The sequence below is a fragment of the Saprolegnia parasitica genome, assembly GCF_000151545.1.
Source record: "Saprolegnia parasitica CBS 223.65 unplaced genomic scaffold supercont2.18, whole genome shotgun sequence".
NCBI classification, from domain to species: Eukaryota; Oomycota; class Saprolegniomycetes; order Saprolegniales; family Saprolegniaceae; genus Saprolegnia; species Saprolegnia parasitica.
Genome location: NW_012156412.1, coordinates 469,871 through 491,509, shown reverse-complemented (window position 1 = coordinate 491,509; position 21,639 = coordinate 469,871). Strand labels below are relative to the sequence as shown.

The 21,639-nt window shown below is 59.6% G+C and overlaps 5 protein-coding genes across 5 annotated transcripts; 2 read left to right on the top strand and 3 right to left on the bottom strand.

The window, feature by feature from the left end:
• Positions 1 to 193: 193 nt before the first annotated feature.
• SPRG_06036 (hypothetical protein) lies at positions 194 to 8,198 on the bottom strand. Its single transcript, XM_012344602.1, has 14 exons — positions 8,089 to 8,198; positions 7,969 to 8,048; positions 7,381 to 7,925; positions 7,183 to 7,335; positions 6,687 to 7,129; positions 6,556 to 6,642; positions 6,129 to 6,517; positions 5,911 to 6,077; positions 5,501 to 5,863; positions 3,752 to 5,449; positions 3,427 to 3,696; positions 1,512 to 3,379; positions 383 to 1,466; positions 194 to 328 (listed from the first exon to the last, which is right to left on the bottom strand). Exons 1-14 carry the CDS (start codon positions 8,193 to 8,195, stop codon positions 218 to 220), a joined length of 7,365 nt encoding a protein of 2,454 aa, XP_012199992.1. The 5' UTR covers positions 8,196 to 8,198; the 3' UTR covers positions 194 to 217.
• Positions 8,199 to 9,302: 1,104 nt separating this feature from the next.
• Positions 9,303 to 11,991, bottom strand: SPRG_06035 (hypothetical protein; the record flags this gene model as incomplete). The annotated part of the gene is made up of 7 exons (XM_012344601.1): positions 9,303 to 9,373; positions 9,424 to 9,535; positions 9,584 to 9,667; positions 9,719 to 9,976; positions 10,019 to 10,516; positions 10,563 to 10,910; positions 10,960 to 11,991. 7 exons carry the CDS (start codon positions 11,989 to 11,991, stop codon positions 9,303 to 9,305), a joined length of 2,403 nt encoding a protein of 800 aa, XP_012199991.1.
• Positions 11,992 to 12,598: 607 nt separating this feature from the next.
• Positions 12,599 to 13,142, top strand: SPRG_06034 (hypothetical protein; the record flags this gene model as incomplete). Its single annotated transcript, XM_012344600.1, has 2 exons — positions 12,599 to 12,788; positions 12,840 to 13,142. 2 exons carry the CDS (start codon positions 12,599 to 12,601, stop codon positions 13,091 to 13,093), a joined length of 444 nt encoding a protein of 147 aa, XP_012199990.1. The 3' UTR covers positions 13,094 to 13,142.
• A 621-nt stretch (positions 13,143 to 13,763) lies between these two features.
• Positions 13,764 to 17,214, top strand: SPRG_06033 (hypothetical protein; the record flags this gene model as incomplete). Its single annotated transcript, XM_012344599.1, has 6 exons — positions 13,764 to 13,835; positions 13,921 to 14,400; positions 14,453 to 14,756; positions 14,804 to 14,958; positions 15,000 to 17,136; positions 17,195 to 17,214. The coding sequence occupies 6 exons, from the start codon at positions 13,764 to 13,766 to the stop codon at positions 17,212 to 17,214; spliced, it is 3,168 nt and encodes a 1,055-aa protein (XP_012199989.1).
• Positions 17,215 to 17,365: 151 nt separating this feature from the next.
• On the bottom strand, positions 17,366 to 20,778 carry SPRG_06032 (hypothetical protein). The gene is made up of 2 exons (XM_012344598.1): positions 20,122 to 20,778; positions 17,366 to 20,065 (listed from the first exon to the last, which is right to left on the bottom strand). Exons 1-2 carry the CDS (start codon positions 20,722 to 20,724, stop codon positions 17,444 to 17,446), a joined length of 3,225 nt encoding a protein of 1,074 aa, XP_012199988.1. The 5' UTR covers positions 20,725 to 20,778; the 3' UTR covers positions 17,366 to 17,443.
• Between the last annotated feature and the right edge of the window lie 861 nt (positions 20,779 to 21,639).

Below are 21,639 nucleotides of genomic sequence, written 5' to 3'. Positions count from 1 at the left end.
GTGCTTGGCAGGACCGTATCACGAAAATGGAATTAAAATATGAGGCGCCGGCCGGTTTATTATTATACCGTTGTAAACAAGCCATGGGAACGGCAAGGTGGCGAGGACGATGCGATTGTAGTTAGTCGACGTTTCAACTAACTAAACAATGGACGTTGAGAGGCACGCCGAGGACGTTGCATACTGCAGAACGTTGCGACGCTAGACTATCGGTACCTCAGGTGGAGGTGGACTTGCCGAAAAGGCGCGCCAAAACCGTGCGGTAGTTGATCGTCGACGACTGCCCCGCGAGCGCTTCGTCGAGGACACGGAGGTCGCTGTCGTTGATCTATTCGCACCAATGGACATGAGTGCTGCAAAGGGTGCATGCAATCGGGAGTACCTCCACTCGGCAGTCGGCAAGGACTGCGTGGAACTGGTCGAGCGTCACGTGGCCGCCGTACGACTCGTCGTAGCGCAGGAAGAGGTGGTGGACGTCTTTGGCATGCACGCGCGCCTTCTTGAAGGCTGCTTGCAGGTCGCTTAGCACCACGTCAGCCGTGCGCCCGACCAAGTGCGACACAAAGTGTCGGTAGTCGAGCACACCGTGGACGCCAAACGTGTCCATGATCCAGGTGACAATATCGTCCGTGACGCGGGGAAACTCGAGCTTCACGAGGCCTTTGCGCAGCTCGAGTGTGTCAATGTCACCGGACCCGTTCGTGTCAAAGTGTGCAAAGCATTCGGCGGGACTCACGCCGTGGGCCGCCGCGTCGCGAAGAAAGGCCTTGAGCTGGTCCACAATCGGCCGCGCAGCGTCGTTGTTGTCTGTACTTGTAACCGGGGCGACCGGCTCTTGCTGCGCGGCTTGGAGCATGGCCACATACTGGATGCTGCGGTCGCCACCGGGAAACGCCAGCACGAGCTCGCGGACCTGCGGCGGCGTCAGCACAATACCGAGGTGCTTGAGTGCGATAAAGACATCAGCGACCGGCAGTACGCCGTGGGCATCCGGATCCAACGAGCTAAAGATCGACAGGACAGCGTCCCGAGGGTGCTTGCGAAGCTGCTGCAGCACGACCGTGACCGTCGACGCCTCGTCTTCGGCCTTCTCGCTCGTTGTGGAGGGACGAAGTCGGGCCATCGCCCGAAGAAAGAGCTTGTATGAGATGGCGCGATCGCGGTTGACGTCAAAGAGGTGTCCGAGGCGTCGCACCTCGGACGAAGACAAGGCGATGCCGTGCTCGGCCAAGACGTCGCGGAACGTCTGCAGCGGCAACGCACCGGTGCCCAGATCGCTCGCCGCGAAGCGTTGCGAGACAGCAGCAAACAGTGTCGGGGACGTCCAGAGCTGGCCACCGACTTTGACCAATAGCTCGGACCGGTACGGGTCCAGCACGAACGCGTCAAACTCAACGCGCGAGATGACGTTGGTCGTCTTGAAGACCGACATGGCGTCAAAGAGGCCTTGGACGTCTCCGATTGACCTAAAACCCCATCAAGCCACTAACAAATGCCACAGGGTGCTGTACACAGTGTAGTGCAGCGAGTGCAAACCAAGTGCAAGCGCTTCGAGGGTGAGGAACCCTTGCTGGGCTCGATCGAAATGCGCAAAGGCCGGCGCGATCGCTGCGTAGATCGACGCGTCCTGCGTCATACGCTCGGTCGTCAGCGCCGCTTTGAGCCGAATGCGAAGCCGGAGGGATTCGTCGAGCTGCCATCCGGGGTTGACGTCCTGCCGGGCTTCGTGAAGCAAATGCAGGTAGTTGATGCCGCCACTTTCGTTCGAATCGCTCTTGGACTGCCGAAAGTGCTGAACGAGGTACCCGACGCTCTCTGGCCCGTGTTGGACCATATTGAGACCGAGCTCAAGGAGGGCTGCCTTGACATCCAGCGGCGCAATCGTTCCCGTCCAATTGACATCAAATTGCTCGACGACGCGACGGTAGTCGACGCCGCTCGCGATGCTGTTTTGAAGCAAGAGCGTCAACACGTGCAAGCTTCGCTGGAGCTCTGTGCTACGTCCTTCCCCGGATGGCGCCTCGGGCGTCGACGTCTTGGCGATGGGCCGAGCCACGTGCTCGAGGAGCGACCGCACTGCCTGCAAGGACACGCGCCCCGTCTTGACGTTGAGAAGCGCAGGAAGCAGCGGCCGCAACCGATCGAGCTCGATGAGACTTGGGGACGGCAGAGTCTTTACGAGCACCGCGGGTACCTTGCTCGGCGGGACGTCCGTTTTGCCTTTCTGGACCATGTAGTCGCTCAGGTTGGTGATCCAGTCGCGCCAGAGGGCTGGATCCGCCGCCGACGCAGCGTCTTGAAGCGCTGTGACGAGGAGGCGGTGGTGCTTCTCCCGCGTCTCCTGTGGCAAAGTTGTCTCCGTCTCGGGGGCCTGGAGCACGTGCTTGAAGAACTTCCGGTACTCGAGCGAGTGTCTGTCCTTGGCGTGGGCGGCGTAGATCGCATGGACATCGGCGCTGCTCAAGTCAACGCCGAGCTTGCGCCAGCAGAGCGTAAAGATGTCGGGCTCGACGACGCCCGCATCGGTCCCGTCGTAGGCTTCGAACGTCGAGACGACTTTGCTGCGTTGCGTCTGCACGATCGAGCCCAGCACCGAGAGAAGCATGGGGACGTCTACGGCCGCTGGCTCGGCGGGGGCGCCCGAGTCCATTTTCACAAAGCGCGTGTGGTCGACGACATCGACCAGATCCGGGTCCAGTGCCTCGAGGAGCACGCGGACATCTTCGGTCGAGAGCGGAAGTACCAACGTCTCGAGCACGGTCGCCGCAAACGCTGTGCGCGACACGGGCGGTGCGAACGACGAGAGCCACTGCGCGAGGACGCTCGAGACAGGCACGTTCTCGGCGCGTGCACGCTCTTGGGCCAGCGCTTGCAGCCGCGCCTCGATCCCTCGGAGACTCACGTTCGGCACGTGGCTCCACTCGACGAAGGCGCGGTATTGGACCTTGCCGTGCGTGTAAAAGTGGGGTATGAGCACGTTCTGCACGGCGGGCGACGGCAAGACAAACCCAGAGCGCAAAAGCACGGCCGCAAACTCGTCCGTCCCGACGCACCCGAGCTTGCGCCAGTCGTAGCGCGCAAACGCTTGCAGCAGCAACGTCGCGTCGTGTGCGACAAGCCGCCGCGCGTTCCACGCGAGGTGCTGCAGCGTACTCAGATCCAAGAGCTCGAACGTGTGGGGTCGGGACGTGGGCGGCGGGCGGGTGAAGAGCCCCCAGAGCGTGCCCGCGTCAATGCTGCCGACCTGGCGCTTGTCGACGTACTGCCACAAGAGCGCTTGGTCGGACCACGAGAGATCGACGACGTTGGCTTGCTTCCATAACGTCGCCAGCTGCAGCTTTGTAAATGTGTCATTCGGGCGGGCTTGGGCCAGCGCCAGCTACCACCACCGATGGCACATCGTACATCAAGCAACCAGCACAGTACCTTGATGGTTTGGAGCACGGGCGTACTGAGGCGGTGGAGGCGGGCCTTGATCTTCTGAAGCTGAACGTTGTGCGGCAGCGCGAGTATATACTGGAAGAACGCGCGGTAGTCGACGCCAAACCCACTCACGTCGAAGAGCTGCATGATGAGCTTGGCTTGCGTGCTTGAGAGTCCGACGCACACGTGGCGCAAGAGGTCGCTAAAGGCGGCGTACGGTAGCACGCCCGAGTTACGGCTATCGGCGTCCACAAACAAAGCGTAGTCGGCGTCCTACCCCGACGTTTCTCAGACCGTACTGGGCATGGTAAGAAATAGGTAGTACTACCTCGAGAAGCAGCGTCTGCAGGAGCTTGAGCAACGGCGGCGTCTGCTGCACGGCGCTCGCACACGTCCGCAAAAAGTGGATCAGCGGCGCATACGCAATGCGGCGCGCCCCCGGTGTGGTAAAGTACGTCAGGAGGCGCTGGACGTGCTCGGGCTTGAGCGCCAAGACGCCCGGTGGCTGGTTGAGGACGTGCAGCATCTGCTTCTTCGAGAGTACGCCTGCATGGGCGTTGTCGAGACTCGTACAGAGCTGGATCCATTGGCTCGTCACGTGTTCGTGCATCTCCATGTGCCCACTGACAAAGACTTCGACGTCAACGATCGTGCATGGTGTCGCCTCGGCGTCCTTCGGCGCCACCACCTCAGCCGCAGGTGCCAACTGCCTAGGATACCGTGTCCGGCGAAATTGGCGCTGGATCGACCGCGCCGCGAGGTCCGTTGATGGCAGCGTCGGTGCATCCAACACGAACGACTGCTGGCTCGCAGCCGCGGCCGTCTTCATGCGTTCTTGGAACGCCGCCTTTCGCTGTTCAAACTCTGTCGTCGCCACATGCGATCTGGTCCGGCTCGAGATGGCGGCTTTTGGCTGCAGCTCTTCTTCATCATCCTTTCCATTCGGCGGTACGGGCGCGGCGGGTGTCGGTGTCTTAAGACTGACCGAGGCCTCGAGGCGTAGCTCGTTCGATGCCTCGACTTCTTGCGGGTCGTAGATGTGAAACCCGAGCACGCCAAGCCCCCGCTTGAACTCGGCGCGGCTCACGTAGTAGCACTGCGTCGGGTCGTAGCGCTCGAACGGCCGAAGCAGCGCAGTCGGCTTCTCTTGGCGCTCAAAGAGGCGGATCGTGTCGCGAATCTTTTGGGCGACAAAGCGCGCTTGGCACAGCGGCGACGGGTCCAAGTGCAATGCGAGCTCGGACGCGTGGAAGAAGCCATTTTGGTTCACCAAGACGGACGCCAAGAGCTGGACGTGGTCGGGTGTCACAATCAGGTTGCGAGCTTTGCAGCGCTGTACAAAGACGTCCGGTGTGAGGAGCTTGGGCTCGAGGGCCAAGAACTTCTCAAGAGGCACGTCGTGCGCGTGGGCTTCGTGCATGAGGTGCCGAATCGCCGAGTGAAACCATTGGAGCACCTCGAGAAAGCCAGCCGAGACAAAGAGACTCGCGTGGGCGTAGATCAGAAATGACTTGTAGCAGACGCGACCGTCTTGCAAGAAGGAAAAATGACCCATGAGGTCGTGGACATCACGTAGCGTCAGGGCATTGGCATGGACCGGGGCTGCACCAAGCTCCGTGAGGACTTGGAACGGGTGCTTCCACTGCAGCGTGAGGAGGAGCTCGCCCGCCGAAACGCCGCGGGGATCGAGGACCTCGAACCACCCGCTGATGGCGTCGCCTGAGGCGAGCGCTTTGAGCGGCACCTCGCACGTCCCGAGGACGCCACCACTCGACTCGGCACTCGCATCATTGGCCTCGTTGTCGTCAAAGATGGTCAGTGCCAGCGATACGGTCTTGAAGAACTGTTTGAGGCACAAATCGACCGAGACGGAGAAGCGGTGCGTGCTGTGTTCAAACGACGGCGTCGCCGTGTGTGACGCAATGTCCGTAAAGACGTCTGGAAACCCGAGGAGCTGGTAGTGGACGTACGCACTCGGTGGACGCCCCGACGCCGTATAGAGCTTGCGCCCCGCAACGATTGCAATCTACGCATGTATTGTCATTTCAAGTTGAGCGCCATCGGGCTGAGGACGCACCTCGAGGTCGTTGAGCGGCCCAAGGTGACTCACTGCGTCGTGCAATTCGAGCGCGCTCTCGAGGTTCGGTGTGTCGCCCAAGAAGGCGCGGTCCGCAGGATGGGCCTGCAGATGCAACTGCCACGTTTCCGAGACAGGGATCGCCATGCGCAAGACGAGGTTCATGGTGCCGATGATGGCGTTCGTCGACGTATGGCGAATTGACACACTTGTGTCCCGCAAGACGCCTCGACTCGAGAGCAGCGGGCGCAAGGGCAGTGCTGTGCGTCCGACGACCTGAAAATCGCCTTGGATCGCTTGGTGGACTTCAAGCGCAAGCTGGTCCGAGGCGAGGTAGCGCAGGAAAAAGGCATCGGCCGTAATCTACCCGCCACTTTTGTATAAAAAAACCACAAGAGAGACAACTCAACCTTGTAGGACGTGGCAAAGTTGTACACGGGGTCGCTGCCGGTCAGGAGCGCTGTCGTTTGCGACTCAAAGTCGTAAAAGTCGCAAAGCACAAAGGTGCAGCTCGTGCCATGCACGTATTTCGGCTCGAAATGCGCCGAGACGACCCAAATCTCCAAGAGGTTTTCACCTACATGCGCCTATTACGTCGCCATTTGCGCAAGGCAATGTTTCAACGTGCCTTGGTCGAGTTCGTCGGCGCCTGCGACGACACATGCGCCGTCGTGATCGCCCCCGTTCATGTCGCTGTCGGGCAACGACAAGTTGTCTTCGTTGTTTGGACGTGATATTGATTGGTGCGTCGCGAGGTACTTGAGTTGTCGAATCTGCGCTTCAAGCACCGCGATTTTCTTGAGGCGCTGCTCGGCCAAGAGCTCGAGCGTCGAGATCTTCTTGAGGAGCGCGCCATGCGAGGCGTCTTTCCGCGAGACGAGGTCCTCAATCTCGAGGCTGAGCTCCCGGTTGATGCTTGTTTGCGCTTGCAGCATCTTCTCACAGCGCTCGAGCTCCTGCGTCGACGAGAGGTGGGCGATCTGGAGCGTGTGCACCTTTTGCTTGAGCACATGGACGCTATTCAATGGTTGGCCACGAAGTACAAGAGCTCCAACCTGCTCTCGCGGTCGGTCAGCAATGGGCTAAAGAGTTCCTTGCTGGCGGCATCGTCAAGCATGCGACGTGCAGTCACCGGCATGCCCCTACAAGGCGTGGATACTTCGGATTCGGTAGACAAGCTTTCTACTCTGTCTTGGACGGCAGCGATAACGGCGGCGGCAGCTCGAAGGTCTCGGTTTGAACCGACACCTTGATGGGACTGGCGACTTTGGGCAGAGGCTTGGCTGGTGCAGCGGCGACCTGCGGCGGCGCCTCGACAACAATCGTTGTCGGTTGGTGTCGCTGGAACTGCTGCCGGTTGCGCTCTTCGTCGAGCTCTTTCTTGAGCCGAAGGACCTCTTGTTCAAGCGCTTCTTTTGCTTGCTTTGTGAGCCGAACAGTGCTCTGGAGCTCTTGGATCGCGGCCACGTGCTTGGCCGCGTCGGCCAAAAGCGTCTCGTTGGCCTTCTTCAGCATCGCATTTTGTTTCTCGAGGTCGATGATCTTGTCGATGCGTTCTTTACGCTGAAAGGCGTCGTTAATGAACGGACTCTCGCAGAGCGACGTCATGCGTTCTTCCAGCTTGGCATTCTATCCCGTCGATGGATAAAACACATCCTGCATGAGACCATATTCGGTCGTACTTGTTCTCGCAGCATCGCGACTTCGTCTTTGAGGTCCTTCGTCTTGGCCGCCCGTTTCTCGAGCTCTTCTTTGGCCATCTGTGCGTCCTGGAGCTCGGCACGAAGCCGGTGAATGACGCGATTGAAGCTCTCCATTTGGTCCAGCGTTTTCTCCTATAGAGTCGTTTGGAAGCACGACTCGGATGGTGCCATCGGTACCTGGATCTCGCGCTCCGCCACGGCTTTCGACTCGAGGTTGTCAAAGCGAGCGTTCAGAATCACGAGCTGCGCTTGCCGATCGCGAAGCTCACGCTGGAGCTGCTCGACTTCTAATGAGCCCAAATGCGATCGATGACTGAGGTTGTTGTCGCCGTCGTCGTCGTGGTCGTCGGCGGCGCGCTTGAGCGCTTCGTTTTCGGTTTGCAGTTGCAGCAAACGGCGCTCGGCGATCACCAATCGGGCTTTTAACGCGTCTTCGAGCTCCACGTTGCGATTCGCCTTTCTCTCGAGGTGCATGTCACGGGCCAAATGCGCATAGCTCTCCAAGGGCGCGGCCTGCGCATGGCTACGAGTCGCCGTCGGCGTCGACACCTCGTCCTTCTTGGTGCGCGCCGGGTGCTTGGTCTTGAGCAGTGTGAGCTGGCCCTTGAGCTGCCGCGTCGCCTCGGTCGAGAGCTGGGCCTTCTTGCGCAGCGCTGCGTTCTCGCGCTTGAGCTCGTCGACAAAGCGCTCCGTGTCCAAGTCGCGCTTCCCGTGGGCTTTGGCTAACAAGTAGAGTCAATTGCTGCACGCTAGCATACAATGTACTTGGCGATGTGGCTTCGGGGCCGGCTTCGCGCTCCTTGCGCTTGAGCGTCTCCTCGATCATCGCGAGCTTGGTGTACATGCTACATGGCATGAGGCGCCGCGTGGAGCGATCGGCCGTACCGCTTGATCGTCGCCTCCTGTTCATTCTTCTTGCGCTTTAGCGCCAAGTTCTCTTCGCGCAGGTCCAGGTACTTGTCCTCATACGTGGCCTTGGCTGCGTCCGCCATCGCCCGAAGCGACGCAAGATACCAACATCGTCCGCATACCAAACCGTTTTATCCGGAGCTGACCTCCACACCGGTTTGGCTTCGATCTTCGATGCTGCTAACGGTTGAGCGGCTTTGGTCGAGCCACTAAAGCAGCAGAGATCTCTCTTAAGGGGATGGACTACATAAACGCTCTACTCCAAGTGTTTATACAATCGATATTGTCGAGATAGATAGATTCATGCCTCGTACCCTGGCGTGCCTCGCCTCGAGGCACGATCAGCCGAACGGTTATGTCTGAAGAAAACGAAAATCGAAGTAGAAAACTTTGTCTATTAATTTCTCGGTTCCACAGCGTCAACCGATCAAACGACGTAGCGCGTTGTGACCTCCAAAGTGTCCTCTATCGATGTTCCAAATTTAAGCGACTTTTTTTCCGGGCTCGGTTTGGCGATTCTTGTGTTGCTGCACGGTGGGGCGTAGGTCAATGCCTTTGAGAAAAATATTATGTGTTTTCACAGGAAATCCCTGCCGTGCTGTTGAACCCAATGGCGATGCTAGTAGTTGAAATCTCGCGCCGGTGGGAGTCCAAGTCGTTCCAACTCGATCAGTGGACGCGGCTATCACCCTTCTCAGTGTTTGAACCAATGTGTGTTTGTTTGCATTTGGGTAGTGTACATCAAACCTCATTGCACCTGCAGCTCGATTCCAACACTGGTCTAATGATAACGTTAGTGCACAAAGCTCAACTATACCATGCGCCCAAACTAGTGCCCACAACTCTAATAACGTTACAAGCAGAACCCGAACCACTGCGAATATTACTTCGACACACTGTTAAATGCTAGATAAATTCTGTTCGATGGCTTACCGGCCCTAGGCTTCACCTAAATCAAAACGACGACACCCTGCTCGTGGGAACCATGATGTTCAAGTGGCTCGACGAGGAAAAAAATACAATACAGCTCAACACAGAAAGAGATAAAGCAAATGAATTCTCATAACACGAACGTCCGCTCACACCGTCTTGCAATAGCAACGACGGACGTTCATCAAGAGCCAGCAACTTCAATCTCAATAAGAAAAGAACGCCGAGACGCTGCCGATGCTCGGTCGTCATTGTTACGCTCATGCCGATTCGAGCTCCTTTGTCATCATCTTGACCCGAAGCATGACGCGGGCGGCGTCGCCCTTTTGTCCTAAAAAACATTAAGCTATGCATGTCGATCGATGGCGTCACGTGACCTACCTTGCTTGTACAGGGACCGCGCCAATTGATTGTCGAGCGCGATGCGTTCTTGGAGACGTGCCACGTACATCTCGAGGCTGAGCTTGCCCGACTGAATCTCAATCTCAAAGAGCTAGTCGCAGTACAGTGATTCAAGTTGCACAACAACGGTGGTGCATACCTGGCGCTTGAGCTGGAGACTCTCGAGGCGATCAACGAGCTCGGGAACCGCGCCTGCCTCGAGTCGCTTGGTGATGCGCTCCACCTACGTCACCCACGTTCCCATCCCATCGATCGACAACGCAACGGCGGCTACCTCGTCGGTCATGACCTCGTAGCTCACAATGTTGTCAAGGCTGTGCGGGTCCGTTTCGTCGTTGGGTAGCGCTACGCTGGTCGTCGGCCCCTCAACCGGAGCGACTGCTGGGACGACAAGTGACACTGCCGGGATTACAGGTGGCTCGGGGACCGCCGCCGGCACCTCCCGAGGTGGGTATGGGCCGACCACGAGCTTTTCGCTGTGCACGGGCCGCATTTCGGGGCCACCCAAGGGTGTCCGCAGGCGCAAGATCACCTAAAACAACATCGACACCTCGATCCGCATCCACAGACGTACGTGAATGTCAACGCCGCACGGTCGGCGGTTGGCCATGAGCGGCACCCAGCAGTTGATTTCGGACGTCTTGACGAGCGGCGCGAGGTTGAGCGAGCCACGGCCGAGCGACTCGGACGCTTTCCAAAACCCCGCGGTCGTAAGCACCTCAAACTGGGCCTTGCGCAGCTCGACGAGCTTTTGGAGGCCGCGACTGCGCGCGATCGGAAAGGTAAACTCGGCTCCAAACTTTACGCTCGAGCTGCCGTGGGCGCTCGGCGTCACGCCTTCGTGCGGATTCGACGACGGCACGTTGAGCGAAAACTTGACAAAGACGTCTTTAGCCTCGGGACTCGTGGACCGGAGCTCCGGGATCGCGACAACAATCGCATCTGGTCGCACCGCACTGTTGACGTGCTCGACAAGTCGCGTTTCTCGCACAACCTCGAGTGTCGGCGGCGGCTGAAGCGGGTCGCGCCGGGCCTCCCGCAGCGTCTCGAGTGCAGTGGTATAGTACTTGCGCTACAGATATAGCCGCAGTGGATTTTGTGCTCTCTTGACGACCGACCTGTTCGACTTGGGCCATGGCCTGGGCGCGGTCGGTCGCGAGGAGATCCTTGGCGGCGTGCATGCTCGCGTTGGCTGCATCGACGAGCGCCTTCTCCACCGCTTCGTACTGCTGCAGTCGCGCAACTTCCGCCGGCGACGGACCGGGTGTCGTCGTCTCGGGGACGAGCGTCGCTTCGAGTGCTTTGGCTCGTCGGAGTTGCTCGAGAGCTTCGGGAATGCGCCCGTCCCGCTTGAGCTGCACGGCGAGGGCCTTGGCCGCCGCAATCTGGTCGGACAGCGACGTTTCAAGAACCTGTGGCGTGTGCATCGTTGTCGGCGTCCTGGTCGTCGTCGTCGTCGTCACTGTCTTCGAACGCATCAATGAGCTCGTCGGCAGCGTCGCGCTGCATCGGTACCGACGCCGGTGCCGGTTTGTGCAAGTTGGCAAGCTCCGCATCGAACGATGGATCGTCCAAGTCCTCGTCCGTGACTTGAACGTCTTCATTGTCATCGACCATGGGCGGCAGCTCAACCTCTTCCGCGATGATCGCAGGCGCCTCTTCGGGCGCTGCGACCAAGGAGGCTTCAAGCTCGGCGAGCGACGCCTCGAGCACCTTGACATTGCGGAAGACCGCGAGCGCCTCCGGCACGCGGTTCTCGCGCTTGAGTGCGAGCGCGTCAAGCTTCTGCGCGTGGATCTCGGTGCGCAGCTTCTTGGCTTGTTTCAGGAGGCTTTCTCGAGGCGTCGAGGATGCTCCATGCAGCAACGTGTCGTATCCGGGATTGTTCGTGTCGTCATCCGGGACTTGAAGGCTGCTGTTATCATCAACGACTGTGTGCACCTCGGGCGCAGAAGAGTCTACCTCGGGCAGCAGCAGACTGTCGAGTTGCGCTTGGTACGCCTTCATCTCGCGCATGGCGGCGAGGGCCTCGGGAACCAGCCCTTGGCGCTTGAGCTCGAGCGCTTTCGTTCGCTCCAAGTCGACGAGTGCTTGCAATCGCTGTCGCTCGCTCTCAATGCTCGGTGGCTTTGTTCCGAGAAGACCATGGAGCTCTGCGTTTAAGAGCGGGTCGTCGACGTCGACGTCGCTGTCGCCCATGTCGTCCGAGACGTTGCTCCCGAGCGAGAGCGCGTGCTGAAGGTTCGCCGACGGCGCCATCTTTTGAATCTCGCGCATGATCGCGGCCTCTTCATCGTCCGAGTCGCCGAGGTTGATACCGTCCATGCTCGTGTCGCTTTGAATCTCGGCCATGAGCTTGGCCAGATCCGCCTGGACATCCTTGTCTGACACGGTCTTGATCCCAAACTGCGCGAGGTCATAGTCTACAGGCGCGGATGAGGCCATGGAGACGGAGCCCATGAAGCACTTGCCGTCGTCGGCCTTGGCGGTCGGTCGGCCGGCGGCTCGCTTCGGAGTCGGCGCTGCGTCCTTCTTTTTCCAAAACATATTTGCCGATTGACAAACACACCCCGTATCCGGATAGCAAACCAGAATGTCGGTCGTTCAAAATTGTCATTTTAATCAGTTACGTGTAATTCCATACAAATAGCGAGATGCCATAAAATATCCTATTGTATGATAGAACCCACACTCCCACAACAACGCGCTTGCTTGCCGTGTCGACCATCCCCACGAGCCTGGCTGGGGCTTGGAGCGCCTTGGGCTTCCTGCACATCACTCCTGAACGAGCTGCAGAATCACCTCTAAGCTTGTGCTCTCAAAGCGGCGGAAGATCCTTTGTATCCGGTTACAGTGGTGGCGTCCGGTTGCCAGATCTTTTTCGTGATGCCACTGAGCGCCGCCGTGGAGGCGAGCCTCCAACACGCGGCTGTGCAACTACCCGCGACGACACTCGTGAAGCTCTTCCACGTGGCTGGCACGCAGATTGGCAGCCAGGATGCAGCTTCCTTGGACCTCGGTGATCTGCTGCCTCTACCGGCGAGCGCTCGTATGACGACGTCGGGATCGAGCAAGGGAACCCACGTTTCTCCATGTAGACGAAGCCCGCGCGCTCAAAGAAGCGTACGCTGCAACTTGCATTCTCGTGGCAGACATGGCCAAGCAAAACTTGTCCAAGGACAACAACAGGTACAAACGACATGCTTGGAGCCAAAAGTTCGTTCTGAGAGCAAAGTCCAGTCGCTGGCTCCTCGAACTTGGCTTCCAGAAGAACGTTGTCGAAGACATTTGCGTCATCCTATCGGATGCGATCCCGGTGGTGCAGTCCTTGGCGTCCGTCTCAGGTACATCTATTGCACGTTGCCGGCGCCGCCATCGGCATAACTACGTGGTAGGCTTGCGATTGGACCGGGTGGTAGACGTCTCGTGGCGGCTGGACTACTGCATTCGCTCCAGCACCTTTGGCACGATCCACGAGCCGCTCTACTTTGTTGTGCTGACGATCCAAGCGGCGTCGACGGGCGCGTTGACGTACGAGCGCTTCACGTGCACGGTGGCGCAGCTCGAAGAGCTCGTCTTCAAGCTCCAAGAAGCCATGGATCAGATCGATATGGTTCTCCGCGCACTCAAGGACGACAACAAGCTTTGAGGATTGACTAAAACGTGTTTGGTACGTACGAGAACACGCAGCCTCGTCGTCGTGTTGATGTCCAAGCGTCCTGGTCTGTTGGTGTGCCGCGTCGGAGCTTTTATGAACGAGTTGCTCGCGACGGTCTTGCTTACTGACACAGCCGGACGAGGGGACCTCCGCGTCGTCACCAGGGTGGTTGCAACCATTGGGTTGCAACTGTGCGTGCCATTGCAGAGGACCCGACACAGCGCGGTCATGCTGTCGATGACGAGGAGTGGTCGTACCAAGTCCGTGTGCCTACCAGGTACTAGAAGTTGCACATATCCCAAGCAAAGCATTGGATGCTTGGTGTCATGCTATCGCGACCGGCCTCGAGAGCTGCCTTGCGTTGTCAACGACGTGTTTAGCAGTTCTGACGTTGGCCCCGCCTCGCCCTGCACGCCGCCTGAGCCAACAGTAAGAGACCCATGCATTCATAGATCAAAGCATGCGCTATGCGATGCTGCTGTACATGCCAGCGCGCGCCGTGGCGACCGGCCGTGCGCCCGATCTTGGCGCGAGGGGCCGGCGAATGTGTGGTGCGCAAGTTGACCGCGCTTATCGAATCCGGATAGGTATCCGGAGCGCTTCTGTGAAGTTTCCCTCCAAACAAAACCCATTTCCGGTTCAGGAGCACAGGAGCAGCAGCATGTCGGGCGAGCCGCAGCTGGACAAGGACCTCTTCTTCCGGCGCCTCAAGAACGTCTATGCGTCTTGGCAGGTATGGCGAGCAAGCTTCCTCCATGCGCCTTGGAGATGGCGCGGGACCATGGAGCGACCGACGGCTCATGCACATGCTTGGGTAGGATGCGAAGAACCCCGAGTGGGGCGAGCCGGCCGTTGACGCGTTCTGCGTGCTCGCTGGGAAGCCCAACGGCGATGACAGCGGGTACCGCAAGTCGGCCATCATGCAGTTCTACCTCTTGGGCTTTCTCGAGTTCCCGGAGACGCTCATGGTCTTTACCCAGTCGACGGTCTACGTCTTGACGAGCGGCCGCAAGTACGCGATGCTCGAAGCCATCCAGGAGGGCAACGCGACGTCGGACATCAAGCTTGAGCTCCTCAAGCGCGAAAAGGCCGATGGGAACAAGGCGAATTACGAGACGCTTATCAAGGCGCTGCAAGGGTCCGGCGCCGGCAAGCGCCTCGGCGTCCTCGCGAAAGAGAACCCGGAAGGGGACCTCGTCCAGCTCTTTCTCAAGGAAGTCGAGGCCGCTGCCTTTGAAAAAGTCGATGTCTCCAAGGGGATCGAAGCCGCGCTCCGCATCAAGGCCACGGAAGAGCTTGTACGCAGCATCGTACCGTTGGACAGGCGCACTCACAGAATGCATGTGTTAGGAAAACATTCGCTGGGCAGCCGCACTCACGAAGAAGGTCTTCCAGCTCAAGTTTATCGAAGACATGGAGAGCATCATTGATGAAGACAAGAAGGTCAAGCACGACGTGCTCAGCGCGCAGATCGAGGGTATCTACGAAGACCCGGGCAAGATCAAGGTCGCTTTGAGCCCCGACGACATTGAGTCGTGCTACTCGCCGATCATCCAGTCGGGCGGCACGTACGACTTGCGTCCGAGCGCGCAAAGCAGCTCGTCGTCGCTCAAGTTTGACGTCATCATTGCTTCGTTGGGCTCCCGCTACAAGGGTGCGTCCATCCATTCCACACTCCACATGTGCTTACTCGATGGTTAGGCTACTGCTCGAACGTGGCGCGCACGTACTTTATCACGCCCATGAAGTCGATGGAGCGGTCGTACGAGCTGCTCTTGGACGCGCAAGAGCTCTGCATTGCCGAGCTCCGCCCGGGCAAGAAGATCTCGTCAGTCGTCGAGAAGGTGACCAAGTTTGTCGAGTCCAAGAACCCCAAGCTCGCGAAGCTCTTGACAAGAACTTCGGCTTTGGCATTGGTCTCGACTTTCGCGAGTCGTCGATGCTTCTCGCGACCAAGAACCACCAATTGGTGCAGGCGGGCCAAGCGTTCAACGTTGCGATTGGCTTCCACAACATCCCGCTCGGCGACAACCGCCCAAAGCACCTTCCCGAGACGTACTCGATTTTGCTCGCCGACACGATCACGGTCTCGGCCGACGAGAACAAGGTGCTCACCAAGGTGCCAAAGACGTGGGGCAAGATCCACTACGACATTGAGGACACGGACTCGTCGAGCAAGCCATCGAAAGAGTCGAAGAAGAATAAGGTGCCGACCAAGGTCGAGGCCGCTGAGCTCGACGACGACGACAATGGCGGCGCCGTGAGCACGCGCAACAATGTGCTGCAGTCGCGCCTCCGTGACCAGCAGCGCGCGCTCGAAGGCAAGGAGACGGACCAGGAGCGCCGCGAACGTCACCAGGCCGAGCTCATGAAGCGCAAGCGCGAGGAAGCCATGCGCCGGCTCGAAGAGCAGAGCAGCGACGCGGTCACGGGCAAGCGCTCGGACAAGCACGCGATCGTCGCGTACAAGCACCCGTCGCAGTACCCGGAGCTGCGTCCGCGCCAAGTGTCGGTCGACATGCGCCACGAAGCGGTCATTGTGCCCATCAACGGCGTCGCCGTGCCGTTCCACATCTCGACGATCAAGAACGTGAGCAAGTCGGAGGAGGACAAGGCGACGTACCTCCGCATCAACTTTCACTGCCCGGGCGTTGGCGGGACGCTTGGGAAGGACGCGTCGCCGGCGCTGCAGGCCATTGTCGCGCAGCACCCGTCGCTCATGTTTATCAAGGAGCTCGGGTTCCGCTCGACGGACGCGCACAACCTCAACAACCAGTTTCGGCTGATCAAGGAGCTCCAGAAGCGCGTCAAGCAGCGCGAGCAGCAAGAGCAGGAAGAGTCGGACCTCGTGGTGCAAGAAGACTTGATCTTGACGCGCGACCGCCGCGTGCCGCGGCTCAGCGACCTGAGTGCGCGGCCGCATTTGAGCGGGCGCAAGACGACGGGGACGCTCGAAGCGCACCAGAACGGTCTCCGCTTTACGACCAACAAGAACCAAAAGCTCGACATTCTGTACTCGAACATCAAGCACGCGATCTTCCAGCCGTGCGACAATGAGCTCGTCGTGCTCATCCACTTTCACCTCAAGCACCACATTATGATTGGCAAGAAGAAGCACCGCGACGTGCAGTTTTACACGGAGGTCATCGAGTCGTCTCAAGCGCTGGACAACCGCCGCCGGTCCATGTACGACCCGGACGAGCTCGACGAGGAGGGCCGCGAGCGCGCGCTCCGCGAGAAGCTCAACACGACGTTCAAGGACTTTTGCCAAAAGGTCGAGAGCGTCAGCGAGCGCGTCGACAAGACAATTACGTTTGACATTCCGTACCGAGAGCTCGGTTTCTCGGGCACGCCGTTCAAGGAGATGGTGCTTTTGCAGCCAACGGTGCACTGCCTCGTGTCGCTGACCGAGTTTCCGTTCTTCATCACGCTCCTCGACGACGTCGAACACGTGCATTTCGAACGTGTCTTCTTTGGCTCCAAGAACTTTGATATGGTGTTCATCCACAAGAACTTTGACATCTTGCCGGTGCGCGTCTCGGCCATCTCGACGCAAGAGCTCGAGCGCATCAAGGAGTGGCTCGACGATATCGACATCTGCTTTACCGAAGGCACGGCCAACTTGAACTGGAAGCAGATCATGGCGACGATCAAGTCGGACGACCGATTCTACCTCGACACGGACGAGGACGGTGTCCCGAAGCCCGCGGGCTGGGAGTTTCTCAAGATGGACGGCAGCGACGACGACGAAGACGGCAGCGACGAAGAAGAGTCGGAGTTTGAAGCCGATGGCTCGGGCGACGACGACGATGACGACGACGACGACGATTCGGACGACTCGGACTCGGATGTGTCGCTGGTCGATGAAGACGAGTCGAGCGACGCGGGCTCGGGCGACGAAGACGACGACGAGGACGATGGGCCGACGTGGGAGGAGCTCGAGAAGGAGGCGCGCGCGTCGGACCTCATGCGCCACGAAAAGCAGGCGCGCGAGGAAGAGGAGAGCGACGACGAGCACCGAAAAAGAACAAGAAGTCCAAGAGCAGCGGCAGTAAGCACGGCGGCCCGCCTCCGAAGCGTCGCAAGCACTAGGCGACTGTGTATTTGCGTAAATAAGAATGAATCCATGAATGAAGAAGATGACGGTGACGCATGGTGTAGTATCGATTTTCACTGGCGTCCTACAATTGGTTTGTTTCGAAAGACGTTGCAATATTTTCCACACATGAAGACAATATTTGTCGATGTGCTAGTTGCTTACATGGGTGATGATTGTGCCAAGCGTATAGACAATATATTAACAAAATCTAAATACAGCCACGCGACCCTTTTCCAATGTGTTTAGACGCAGGTCGAGAGGATGGCCTGGGCCGCCGGGTCCATGGCACCGACGATCGCCTTCATCTGGTCCGGGAAGGTCGCGACGAGCCACTGCACGCAGGCGCGGATCTTGACCTGGACGTCGTCGTCGACGTCCGAGTCTTCCGAGAGCGACTGCGCAAAGATGGCGGCCACCTGCGGCATCGCGTTGAGCACGACGGGGTTCTGCGCCTGGAGCAGGCCAAGCAGGCACGTAAAGACCGACTCGGTTTCGGTAAAGTCGGCCTTGAGCGGCAGCGCCTTGAGGAAGACGGGCATGACCGCGTCGAGGGGCACGCTGTCCGGGTGCGTCATGATCATCTTGGCGACAGCCGACGCCGCGTTGTCAACAACGCCTTCTTCTTCGCTGGCAAAGAGCGGGTGGAGCGCCTGGAGGACCTGGAGGTACTGCGGCGCCAGCGACGCGCCCGACATCTTGACGAGCATGCCAAGCGCAAACGCTGCGTTGCGCTGCACCGACGTGTTCTCGCCGGCGCACGCCTTGAGCATGAGCGGGAGGACCGTCGGGACGTACGAGAGGTTCTGCACTTCGGGGAGGACCTCGCCAAAGCAGCCAAGGATCGCGGCGCGGTCCTTGTCCGGGTGCGGGCCGTTGGCGTACTGCACCGCGAACGGGAAGAGCTGCGACCAGAGCTGGTCGAACGCCGGGCCAAAGCACTTGGCCATCGAGCCGAGGAGCTCCGTGAGGTTGTCGAGGACGCTGCCGCCCTCGAGGTCCTCGTCGTCTTCGTCTTCGTCGTGCTCCGAGGCTTCGTCGTACCCGTCCTGGCAAATGTGCGCGTGCGTCATCGCCTGCGCGATCGTGAGCAGCTGCTCAAAGTACGGCGCCGTCACGATCGGACCGATCGTCGCCGACAAGGTCGTGAGCGCCGTAAGCGTGCGCTCGACGACAATCTTCTCGGGGTCTTCGAGGAACTCGAGGAAGACGTCCTGCGTGAGCTTGTCGAGGAGCTCCTTCGTGCGCGGGTGCAGAAGACTCGCGTCGACCTGGCCTTGGACCCACACCTGGTTCTCTTCGGCCGCCGGCGTCGCCGCGTAGAACGAGCACACAATGAGCGCGGCGCAGGCCTCGGCGACCGCACCACGCACGTCTTCGTGGATGTAGTCGACGAGGAGGCTCAAGCCCTCGAGGAGCTTGGGCACGAAGACGTCGAAGGCGCCGCCAATGTTGGACGCGAGCGCTTCAATGCACTCGACCGCGCGGCACTTCATCTCAAGCGTCGCCGTGCGGATGCTGAGCGTGCACTTGCCGTCGTCGTCGTCGTCGTCGTCGTCCGACTCGAAGCCCTGGGCGACACCATTCTCGTCGTCGCCGACGATCGTGATGCCGTCTTCGGGCTGGAGGCACGGCAAGATCGCCTGCACGCACGTCTCGACGTACGGAAGGAACTCCTTCTTGTAAATGTTGGACGTGTTGATGATGAAGCCGAGGCTGAGCTCCGTGAGCTCCACGTCGTTGAGCGCGATCGTCTGGAAGACGTACGGCATGATCGACTGCAGCGTCGCGCCAAAGCGCTCGGCGCCCATGGCCACGACGAGGTAGCCGAGGCACTCGATGGCCGTGCCACGGAGCGAGTAAAACTTGGGGTCCGTGATGCCGAGGAACGGCTGGAGGAGCTCGCAGACGCCCTGGAAGTACGGCGCAAACTCGGCCTTGGCACCGACCGAGGCCGACCCAAGCGCCGAGATCGCAAGCTTCTGGATCGACGGCTTCTGCGCGCGGATGAGACCCACGAGCTTCTCGACGAGCGCCGCAAGGAACGGCGAGATCTCGCTCGGCTCCATCGACTCGGTAAAGACCTCGAGCACGTAGCACGACGTGGCCTTCACGGGCAGCGACGGGTCGTCGAGGAGCGCCAGCGCGACCGGGACGATCTCAGCGTGGTGGTTCTGGATGACGGGCTGGAGGTACTCGCAAAACTGGCCGAGCGAAAAGCACGCGGCTTCGCGGACCGCCGCGTGCGGCGAGGCCGCGGCTTCGTAGATGAACGGGAGGATGCTCTTGACGTTCGTCGAGAGAAACTCCGAGCAGCCTTCCGAGACAACACCAAGCGCGAGGACGCCGGCCTTTTGCATGTTGGGGTCGGCGGACCGGACGCACTCCTGCGTGCACTGGAGCACGATCGGGTTGATCGTCTTAGGCGAGACGTCGAGGGCGAGGAAGTCGAGCGTACGCTGCGCAAGCTGCGTGATGGGCTCGTCCTCGTCGTCGTCGTCCTCGCCGTCCTCCTGGAGGAGCGTCGCAAACATGCCGCTCGCCGAGTGCGAGTCGGACGCAATGAGCTTGAGCATGGTCGTAAAGATCTGCGGCACGAGGTTGGCCTTGGCGAGCGCCTTGGGCTTGGCCTCGATGATGGCGTTGAGCGCACTCGACGCCGCCGCGCGCGTGCTGGGCTCGAGACCGTCCGCGACGAAGATGTTGAGAAGGAGCGTCACAAGGTGGGGCAGGGCCTTCGTGAGCATCGGGAACGGCGACTTGGCGAGCTCCGAGAAGACGTCCATAAACTCGCACGCTTCGAGCTCGGCGTTCGAGGCAATGCACGCCTGGAGCACCTGGAGCATCGGCTCAATGAGCTGCTGAAACTAGAATCGTACAAAGAGCAATGTGAGAAAGGACGGTGTGGATGTCAGGTGTCTACCTCGATGGCCTGCTTCTTCTCGAGGAACTCGACGAGGCCGCACGCAGCGTGCATGGCTTCGATGCGGACCTTGATCTCGGCATCCTGGAGCGCGCCAAGGAAGAGGCGCTTGAGCGTCGAAAAGTGCTGCAACAGGTGCTCGCCGATCGTCTCGTTGAGCTTGGAGAGCAGGAGCATCGCGAGCGCGCGGGCCGACGCGTTGGCGTTCGAGGCACACGCTTCGATGCAGGCGAAAAGGTCAGGCCACTCGTTGCGGGGCACGAGGTCGCGGGCGAGCTGCGCAATGAGGCGCGCGACCGCCGACTTGACGACCGACTCGGACTCTTCCATGATGCGCGTCAGAAGCGTCTGCTTGATGCCGTTCTGGGTCGCATCGTCGAGCTTGGCCCAGTGCTTGGAGACCTTGAGGCGCAAGAGGATCGCGGCCAGCTGGCGCACGGCGACGTGGGCCGAGCCTTGGATCTGCAGGACGAGGCCGGTGACCGAACTGGGCGTCTTGAGGTACGCCTTGATGATGGCCTCGGCTTCCTTGATCGTCGCCGTGTTGCTGGCCGTCAGCTGCAGCAAGCACGCTTCCAGTTGCTCCGGGGCAAAGTCGGCCATCGTGTTGTCTTTGGAGAATGACCACCGACTACGCGCCGGTGTAGCCAGGTATAGTTACTTCAAGCCAAAAATGAATGGCCGGCTGGATCTGCCGCCAGATTCGACCAATCACGTGCTTGGATCCACGGGGATCCCCTATCCCGACTTTGCCGCCGATCTTCTGCCCCGCACCTCTGCCGTCCGGCGCCGTCGCAGTCACGTGGCGCCACTGGAGCGCGTACAGGAAGGCCACAGCCGTCGACCGCGTAGCCTCCGCCTTCGCGCGTGGCCATGAGGAAGGGTGGCGACAACGAAGTTCAAAGATCAGAGATGGCGCGATGTGATTGGACCGTTGGCCATTGACTGTCCATGCCCGAACGGCAATTCATTGCGTCTTGCTGTCGAGCGCGCGGATAACGTTACCAATATTGTCATCTCGGCAAAGTGTTGTCGTTGGGGCCATCGCTTCTTGCCTTGGGAAAGAGAAAGCGTACTTGGGCAAGGCTGGCGCGGTACGAGGGCCCGAGCGTGGTCGAATCCTGTCAAACTTGAAGCATCGCGTCGACAGATCTGGTCGCCGTGCAGTGCATGCAGGTCGTCCATGATGCGCCGGCGCGTGGCCACAAGAGACGAGAGACCGCACGATAGAGTGAGTGGTTATGCCGTACTAGTACATTGTACTACCGTTTGCACGAACGTTAGTAGAAAGTCATTCAAGTTGAGATAACTGGCAAATGAAACTGCGGTCTCGTCCACAAAAAGACGTTACGATAGCACAGAGCACCTATGGATCACATGACAACGCCCACTACGTCAAGCATACCGGTACGTTCACTGTGAGGGAGCGTCACTGAGTGAGCCGGTGAGTAAAGTGGTGCAATGCAAACCGGTGCTGCGACAGGGCAAAATGTAGAATGATGGTCCAACACGACGATT